Source organism: Chanodichthys erythropterus, chromosome 3 (assembly GCF_024489055.1).
Source record: "Chanodichthys erythropterus isolate Z2021 chromosome 3, ASM2448905v1, whole genome shotgun sequence".
NCBI classification, from domain to species: domain Eukaryota; kingdom Metazoa; phylum Chordata; class Actinopteri; order Cypriniformes; family Xenocyprididae; genus Chanodichthys; species Chanodichthys erythropterus.
Genome location: NC_090223.1, coordinates 34,351,145 through 34,361,187, shown reverse-complemented (window position 1 = coordinate 34,361,187; position 10,043 = coordinate 34,351,145). Strand labels below are relative to the sequence as shown.

The following is a 10,043-nucleotide window of genomic DNA, read 5'->3' as shown; positions in this document are numbered from 1 at the left end:
CTCTCTCTCTCTCCATAATGCGTCTGCAATGGCTTTCTATACGCCTCCAAACCCATCTGAGTGTGAGCCCGTGCGTAGGAGGAGGTGGTGTAGGTCGGTGGGGAGTGTAGTTGATATGTTTGTGCTTGCTATGATCTCAATAGTTAACGTTTATTTATAACACTCAGAAAAGGGTATCTGAATGTCACATAAGCATATTACGGCACTGTGAAGGGACGCTGTGGAATTTTAATCTATGTGTAGCATATGCTGACTGTGTGTGGAATTAGAGCATGAATTACATTATAATTGGAGGCACTTAAACCTCTTTAGCTAGTGTTGAATAAACCCAGTGGTCCTAAAGTCAGGCTCAAAGATCTGATGTTCTGGTGTTAAATAAACTTTTTTATTATTATTTGTTCACCCTCATGCTGTTCTAAACTTGCATGCCGTTATATTTTCAATAGAACACAAAAAGATAATTTTAGAAGAATCGCCACACAGCTCTTTTCTGCAAGTGCAGCAATTGCAGTTCATAATGTCTTTCAAACTCCAAAAATGTCAAAATACACTAAAAAGCATCATAAAAATAGTCTATTTGACATGCTCTATATTCCAAGTCTTAGGAAAGTCATATGATAACTTTGTGTGAAAAGAAATTATCAGTGAACAACAACTTAAATTTTGCTCTGTCCCCCACACATACTTATCGTATTGATTCAGAAAATAGACTACTCTATGGTACTTTTTTTTTTACCTTGTGGACAAACAAAATTCTCATTTTGTGCTTCACAGAAGAAAATCATATAAGTTTGGTCATATAAGTCATATAAGACTTGAGGGTGAGTAAATCATTTTAGGTGAAGAACTATCCCTTTAAATGGTTAGTTCACCCAAAAATGAAGATTTTGTCAAGTTGTTCCAAACCTGTATGAATTTTTAGTAAATAATTACATATTTTCAGTACCTGAGTGTGTATGTTTGTCTTTTGGGAGGGATGGGTAAAGGGGTGTTTAGAAGGGAATTTTTTATAATCGGAATTTGTCAAGTAGTCCAACAGTGGTGCATTATAATATGTCATAAGTAGATAATCTGGATAATGTACATTCAGTTTTAGGGCCGATGATCATGTCATGCTGAATATTTGTGTAATATTTTAACCCCTTAGCATTCCACTGTACCACCCGTCGTATAAATACCATTCAAAAAGAAACCTTATGCTAAGGGCTTAAAAATGACCAATAAACAAGAACACAACTGATAGACGGCACAAAACTGTATAATATAACAATGCGATTCAATTGAATTTGAAGACCTGTTTGCAACAGATTTCAATTAGTGTACAATACTTTTACAAGTAAGGCAAAAAGCACATAAAAAATATATTTACAGAAAACTACAAGCTGATGTAGGAATTTTTGTGGTATATAATTACTGACCTGTTTACATGTACAAAATCTTTTCCATTATTTTATCACGTTAACACGCTACAAGTCTCACTAAGTACATTTACATGCATAGTTATAATCAAGCAAATGTGCATGCAAACGTACTTAGTGATCTAGTGCCCAGTCGTAGCCATGGATTCATTGCATTGATTAAATCTCCTCAATAAATTTAGAAAAAGGCACATAGATGCTTCACATATTGTGGTGCTGGTCCCATATAGGTACTGAAACCATGAAATGCTGCAGAAAACCCTTGTTTTGATTTGCCAAGTCCTATAAATAAGGCAAAATCCATAGTGAATTTTTAAATTCTGCTTTAAAATTGTACACTTCCATATCATTAAGTCTAATTACTAGAAGGAAATTTCATAGTAACCTCAGACATTAGGATGAACTGATGAAAGTTACTACAGAGGCATGTACAATAATACTATTTTTTCCAGCTGACACAGATCATAAGTTTACAAGTAGCTGATCTCCAGTGAGGTGTTCTTTTCCACCGGTTCCTCTGGCAGTGTTTTCACATTACCATTTTTGGCCCCGTTCAGCAAGGTCGCAGCAGGCCCAAATCCCGGTCCTTTACCAACAGCAGCCCCACCCGTGCCTCTCCTGTCTGGCGAACATACCTCAGAAACCCCTGTACCCGAGGGTCGCTCTAAGAAAAGCGCTCGGGTACTTTCAGCTTGTCCACTTCCATTTCCATTCTGAGTAATCCTGCAAATTTCTGTCATCTCTGTCACTTCCTCCCTGTCCTCTTCTTCTTCCTCATCCTCTTCATCTCTCACTGCTCTTCTGAGGCTTTCCCTGGGCATGAGCACTCTTCTTCGTTCCTCCTGATGCTGCTGCTGCTGCTCAGTGGGCTCGTGGTTCTCGACCCTTCGAGATGAGCGGCATAGGGCCTTCCGGAAACCCCGCTTGAAGTTGTCCGAAAGGAAGCCATAAACAATAGGGTTAGCACAGCTGTTAGCATAAGACAATACCACTACGAAAAGATGCAGGCCCTGCGGCTCGTCACGGAGCGATTCCACCAGGTTTATGATGTTGAGGGCGTAAAATGGCATCCAGCAGAAAACGAACACAGCCACCACTATCACCACCATTCGCGTGACCTTTCGCTCCGACTTGCGCCGTTTGGTTGACGTGGCATGAACCTTCTTTCCTGAGCTGCGGACCTTGATCACAATGAGGAGATAGCACATGCAGATGACTAGTAAGGGACAGAAAAAGCCAACTGTGGAGGTGTAAATTATAAATGCTGCTCCCCAGATGTTGGCTGGCTCTGGCCATATAATGTTGCAGATTCCTCCTTCTCGTTGCACGTTTGCAAAAATCACCACAGGCAAGACCACCAAAAAGGAGACTGCCCAGATTGTTCCATTCACAGCCTTGGCCACCTGTGGCCGCCTCCATTTAGAGGACCGAATTGGATGTACCACGGCCAGGTAGCGATCGATGCTCATTACAGTGAGGCAGAAGATGCTGGTGAACTGGTTAATGCCGTCAACGGTCATGACCAACCTGCACGTGAATGAGCCGAAGGGCCAGGAGTGCATGGCGTTCTGCACAGCGAGGAATGGAAGGCCCAGCATGAAGAGCTCATCGGCTATAGCTAGATTCAGGATGTAGATGTTGGTCACCGACTCCGTCTTTGAGTAGTGCAGGACGATGTGAATGACAAGAGAGTTTCCTCCCAGGCCGACGACGCATACGATTATGTAAATGAGAGGGATGAGGATTCCCGCCATGCTCGTTCCTGCTCGGTTCCCTGGATCTGTCTCATTGGTGCAGTTTGAAGCATTGAGGAAACAGGTGTCATTGAGAACGCTCTCGTTAAGGAGAAAACCAGGAATGGAGCTGTTGCCCCATAAGCCCAGCGCAGCAGAGGCGTCTGTTGAGGTCAGCTCCATCTCACCCTCTTGCCGTCACTGCCTTCAGCTGGGGGCCATTGTCCTGCACAGAGAACAACCACAAACTATCATTTCTCTCTCAATGCACTCTCACATTCAATAAATGCATAATCTACAGACAAAAGCACCATTGTTAGCAAGTTTGTTTCACACTGTTTTTGCAATTCTGAATATAGCTTACCAAGTGAAAACATACAATAGACTAGATCAGTGGTTCTCAACATTTCTGACCTCAAGACCCAAGACAATATTCAAAGGACCACATTTGTTTGATGCCAATTATGACAATGATGCCATATGAAATTTAATTTAAACACAAAATCTGTTTTAAGGTTTAAACCTTTGTAAAAAAAAAAAAATGCAATGCAGGATTACTGTACTGAGATCTAAAATAAGCAGGACCAGACAGGATTATATTTATTATGAGCAGGGAACAAGTGTACTGCTCCACAGGAGTGGGCAGGTGTTGAATGAAACTTGGAGTAGAGGGAAAATTGGACCAGAGAGACCTTTGTGCTGCAGTGGAAAAAAATAAGAGAGTGTTTAGTGGTGCATTTTTCAATGAATTGAGAAATATGTTCAGTTTACATTTTGAAAATTTTGATTTTAGTGTTTTTTTTTTTTACTTTAAACCTCTATTTAACCAGGAAAGACTCACTGAGATTAAAAATCTCTTTCACAGGAGTGACCTGGCCAAAATGAGCAGACAATGAGTTTCAACACAGACTTACACAGTACAAACAAAATTAAAAACAATTACATATCACTGAATCATCTTCCATTTTTCAAATCCATTTTTCATCTTTCAAGTAGTCAATTGCCGAATGACTACTTGACAGCAAATTTGGCAACTTCAATTTCAATTCCAGTCAAACGGGGCTGCATGCACAAAAGCCTTCTTACCAAATTCAGATCTAGCAAAAGGAACAGAAAAAGTAAAACAGTTTTGAGAATGTAGAAAATATTTCTCAACAGTTTTCTGTCAAATAAGACAGCAAAGATATGAAGGCAACATCCCCAAGATGGCTTTATAGATAGTTAAGTACCAACACATTTTTGTCCTACTAGACAAAGAGGGACAACCCACTCTGTTACACAAGGCACAATGTTGAGTTGAAGATTTACAATTTAATATAAATCTTAGAGCACCATGATAAACAGCATCTAAAGTAGAGAGAAGATATAACGGTGCAAACTGATACACTATGCCACCATAATCAAGTACAAATAAAAAAGTAGCAGAAACCAACTTCTTTCTTGAATTAAATGACAAACAAAACTTGTTCCTCATATAGAACCCAAGCTTAATTTTCCTTTTTTTCTTCAGTTGAGTAATATGAGATCCAAAAGATAAAACATCGTCAACAATGATGCCAAGATATTTGTACTCTTTTACTAATTCAATCACGGTACCTTGAAGGGTCTGAAGAGAGATTAAATTACCTTCATGTTTTTTTTAATCTGAAAATAACATATACTCTGTTTTATCACTATTCAGAACAAGTTTTAAACTGGAAAGCCGTGACTGGATGACATCAAAAGCTGACTGAAGCTTATACAGGGCTTGTTGCCCAGAAAAAAGCACTACAGTATAGTATCATCTGCATAAAAATGAAGGTTAGCATCTTGAATATCATAATCAAGATTGCTTATATAAATAGTGAATATAAGGGGACACAGCACAGATCCTTGTGGAACACCATTTGCAGTCTCCAATGAATCAGATAGTTTACTTTCAATTTGTACACATTGAGTTCTTCCACTTAAATCATTTTTAAACCAAAGAATAACATAACTTGATAAACCAATGCTTTTCAATCTATTCAGCAATATTTCGTGATCCACTGTGTCAAAAGCTTTAGATAAATCAATAAAAATAGAGGCACAGAAATCACCATTATCAATTGACCCCACAATATAATTTCGAACTTTCAAAACAGCTGTTGTGGTATTTTTTACGGAACCCAGATTGATTAATAGACAACACTTTGTTTGTATTCAAATAACATGTTAACTGTTCACTAATAAAGCTTTCTAAAATCTTTGTTAAAACACAGAGCTTTGAAATTGGTCTGTAATTATCTTTTAACAGAGGAACAACAAAAGCTGATTTCCAAATTTCCGGAACGACACCAGTATCAGAGATTAAAAATGTAAGTTAAAGGGGATGTAATAATATCTGCAGCTAATTTCAAATATATAGGTTCCACACAATCAGGGCCTGGTGATTTATTTGTGTCCAGCAATCTGAGTGCTTTATAAACATCCGAATTCTTGATTTGTTTAAATCTAAACTCCTCCTTTTTTGAACGACTTTTGCATGAATAAAGTCAGAATCAGGACGTGTAGAATTTCATGATTCAAATAGAAAGCCGAAGAACTGAAGTCAGAACTTAAGTCAGTTTGTCTAGCTTTTGCCCAAGCAACATCATGCTCACGAATAAGAGCAGATAGGGCTTCAGAAAACCAAGGATTATCCCTACCTTTAACACGATTTTTTTTAAAAGGGGCATGCTTATTGATAGATGATATAAAGAAAAATATTTCCAGGTGGACTCAACATCAGGGATAAGGAAAATCCTGAAAATAGTGTAGTAGGGGGTGGGGTTTCAGATTCTAGAGAGCATTTGATTGGACAGATGATTTGATGAGAAGCTGAAGTTCGTGGTGATGTCATGAAAATCCGTGATCCATTTTAGCGGAGATGAAAGACTAAGTTTTTAATGCTTATATTTCCTAAATGTGAATTTTGTCATTGTTTTGGAACAAACCAGCTTATTCATAACCTTAATGCTAACATATTCATACTAAAAGCTAAATAAAACTTAATTTTTTATTTCAGGGGTACTTTAAGAACCACTAGACTAAACACTGGTCAAATGACACGAAAAGGGATTACAGAGGACAGTTCGTCGTAAAAACACTCACATGGCCTACATTGTTTTGGATGGTGTTATTTTTGTCCCTAAGGCAATCAGGCATGCCAATTATCCAGTGTATATGTGATGCTCAGTAGAGAAAAGTCTGCCTCAGCAGTACCTTTCTGAACAATTAGAATGGAAGCATTACAAAACATTAGCAACTTGAAATATGGAAAAACAAATAAGCACTGTGACAATTAAATTCTAAAGTGAAGCATGATCAAACTGAAGCAAGGTTTGCTATGCTGGGAATAGTAATTTAAACCAACATTATCAACATAGAATGAATAAATAAAGGGTGACAGATGCACGTCGTGTCAAACAGGTAACAATTGCATCGATGGCAACGGCAATGAGACTGACTCTGCAGGGATGTTTGTTTTTGGCTTGTCTTGGTGTACATTCACTCTTCAGACAGTTCAAACACTGTGCACTCCCACATGCGGCTTATGCACCAAGGCTAATAATTGACATTTTATTAGCAATCATGCATACTGGGAACTGACTGAGCAAATGATTAGAAGCCCATTCACAGTCTGTCTGTGCACGTGCTGCATGTTTATTCTGAGGATACAGTATATACTGTCCTTAAAGGGCTAGTTCATTTTAAAAATGAAAATTCTCTCCTCATTCAATCAAGAAAGGACTGCATGCAGGTTTGGAACAAGATAAAGGTGAGTATATGACAGATTTTTATTTTTTTTTGGCTGACGTATTGCTTTAATTTTGTCCATATAGCATACTATATGTGACCCTAGATCACAAAACCAGCCATAAGGGTCAACTTTTGAGATTTACATCATCTGAAGCTGAATAAATAAGATTTTCATCGATGTATGGTTATTAGGATAGGACAATATTTGACCGAGATACAACTATTTGAAAATCTGGAATCCGAGGGTGCAAAAAAATCAAAATATTGAGAAAATCACCTTTAAAGTTGTCCAAATTAAGTCCTTAGCAATGCATATCCACTCACAAAAATACATTTTTGATATATTTACGGTAGGAAATTTACAAAATACACTATATTGCCAAAAGTATTGGGACACCCCTCCAAATCATTGAATTCAGGTGTTCCAATCACTTCCATGGCCACAGGTGTATAAAATCAAGCACCTAGGAATGCAGACTGCTTCAAAAAACATTTGTGAAAGAATGGGTCGCTCTCAGGAGCTCAGTGAGTTCAAGCATTGTACCGTGATAGGTTGCCACCTGTGTGATAAGTCCATTCGTGAGATTTCCTCACTACTAAATATTTCATGGTCAATTGTTAGTGGTATCAAAACATAGTGGAATCAATTGTGAACAACAGCAACTCAGCCATGAAGTGGTAGGCTACGTAAAATCACAGAGCGGGATCAGCGCAGGCTGAGGCGCACAGTGCGCAGAAGTCGCCAACTTGTTGAAGGGGGGATTATGGTGTGGGGTTGTTTTTCAGGGGTTGTGCTTGGCCCCTTAGTTCCAGTGAAAGGAACTCTTAATGCTTCAGCATACCAACACATTTTGGATAATTTCATGCTCCCAACTTTGTGGGAACAGTTTAGGGATGGTCCCTTCCTGTTCCATCATGACTGCGCACCAGTGCACAAAGCAAGGTCCATAAAGACACGGATGAGGGAGTTTGGTGTAGAGGAACTTGACTGGCCTTCAGAGTCCTGACCTCAACCCGACAGAACACCTTTGGGATGAATTAGAGCGGAGACTGTGAGGCAGATCTTCTCGCCAACATCACTGCCTGACCTCACAAATGCACTTCTAGAAGAATTCCCATAAACACATTCCTAAACCTTGTGGAAAGCCTTCCCAGAAGTGTTGAAGCTGTAATAGCTGCAAAGGCTGGGCCAACTCCATATTAAACCCTACAGATTAAGAATGGGATGTCATTAAAGTTCATGTGCACATAAAGGCAGGCGTCCCAAAACTTTTGGCAATATAGTGTATCTTCATGGAACACGATCTTTACTTAATAACCTAATGATTTAATTATGATCATTTTGACCAATACAATGTATTGTTGGCTTTTGCTACAAATATACTCGTGCAACTTATTCCTGGTTTTGTGGTCCAGGGTCACATATAGTGTTTGAGACAGTAAGAGGTAAGAGTAAGTTGCAGTCTTATGTTCCATATCTCTTTGTTGAAATAGAAAAGCCTGGTATGTTAGATATTCACACCGGCCTCTTTCCATTTCTATTTAATTTCTCTATCTCCTTCCCAATTACAGCTAGAAGCAGAGAATAGGGAAGATAAATTGACTTTGGACCACTGTGGCACTCATACACAGAGACAGGGGAAAACATGCAGGGAAGAACTGCCATCATCATGCCCTATATAGAGATTTAATGTAATCTAGGCTGAGATATGACCAAAATAAGTTTATATATAAAATGGGAGACACTGAAATGTTTCAATATTTTTAAACATTTAAGAATAAAGTCTTCTAATGATGTTACATTATAATGAAAGTTAATTCATCACGGAAATATCTATAGAGTTACAAAGATTTGTCTACCAAAACAGATTAAAGTAGTATTCAGTGCCATGATGAAATGGGGAAAATGAATGTAGAATAAAATAAAAGAGAAAGTCAAACAAAGAGAATAATAAGTGAAAAGAGATAAAAGCAGGAGAAGAAAGGCTGTGATCTTTTAAGTCCCTGACATTCATACGGCTCCACGCGTGTAACCTTCATGATTAAATAGCTATCCAAACCATCAAAAACATTTTTCTGGCTCCAGTTTTGCTTAAAAACTTCTCAGATGATCAAATAATTGATTTCATTAAGACTAAGTGTGCAAGAAACATTTTTTTTTTGCAGTATTTTAAAGTTAATTGGTTCTTTTAAAGATAATGGATGAATCAGACATGCAGATAGGAGAAAGAAAACTTTATATGTCTTTTTATGCAATTTATAATGACACTGAACCACAGGTTGATTTTGGAGCAAAGCAAAGAAACACTTACTAGTAGTTAGCAGTGTTAATAGTACATTTTGTTTATGCTTTGATGTCCATCATTTAATGTCTATTTACATGATCTTTACTATATTGTTAAAATGGAGTTTGACAACCATTTAGACTCAGAAGTCAGATAGTTCCTTTTAATATCAATTATGACCCTGGACCACAAAACCATAAGTCATAAGTTGCACGGGTATATTTGTAACAATAGCCAAACATACATTATATGGGTCAAAATTATTATTTTTGCCAAAAATGATTAGGATATTAAGTAAAGATCATGTTCCATGAAGATATTTTGTATATTTACTACCATAAATAAAAAAAAAATGTGTTTTTGTGAGTGGATATGAATTGCTAAGGACAACTTTAAAGGTGATTTTCTCAATATTTTGATTTTTTGCAGCCTCAGATTTCAGATTTTCAAATAGTTGCATCTTGGCCAAACACTGTCCTATCCTATAACAAACCATTCATCAATGGAAAGCAAAAATTCAGCTTTCAGATGATGTATAAATCTCAATTTAAAAAAAATTGACCCTTGTGATTGGTTTTGTGGTCCAGGGTCACAATTAACATGAGTTAAATACTAAATATTTTTTCTAAACTGAGAAAGATACTTTTCTGAAAGGACAATGATGGGAGCAATGCATAATTCATCATTCAACCTGTCCTTTTCTCCTCTCCTTCCATCTCATTGCTTTGTAGACAGAGGCCTGCTCTGCTCAGAGAGGTCAGTATTGTTTGAACAAATGCTCACTTTAATCTGTCTTCTCTCACCCACTGCCTCATGGGAGACATTTTATCCATTCAGTGGTCCATCTG

At 37.8% G+C, this 10,043-nt stretch overlaps 1 protein-coding gene across 1 annotated transcript; it reads right to left on the bottom strand.

Moving 5' to 3' along the window:
* Positions 1-1,888: 1,888 nt before the first annotated feature.
* Positions 1,889-3,334, bottom strand: sstr3 (somatostatin receptor 3). Its single transcript, XM_067374243.1, has one exon. It carries the CDS (start codon positions 3,332-3,334, stop codon positions 1,889-1,891), a length of 1,446 nt encoding a protein of 481 aa, XP_067230344.1.
* Between the last annotated feature and the right edge of the window lie 6,709 nt (positions 3,335-10,043).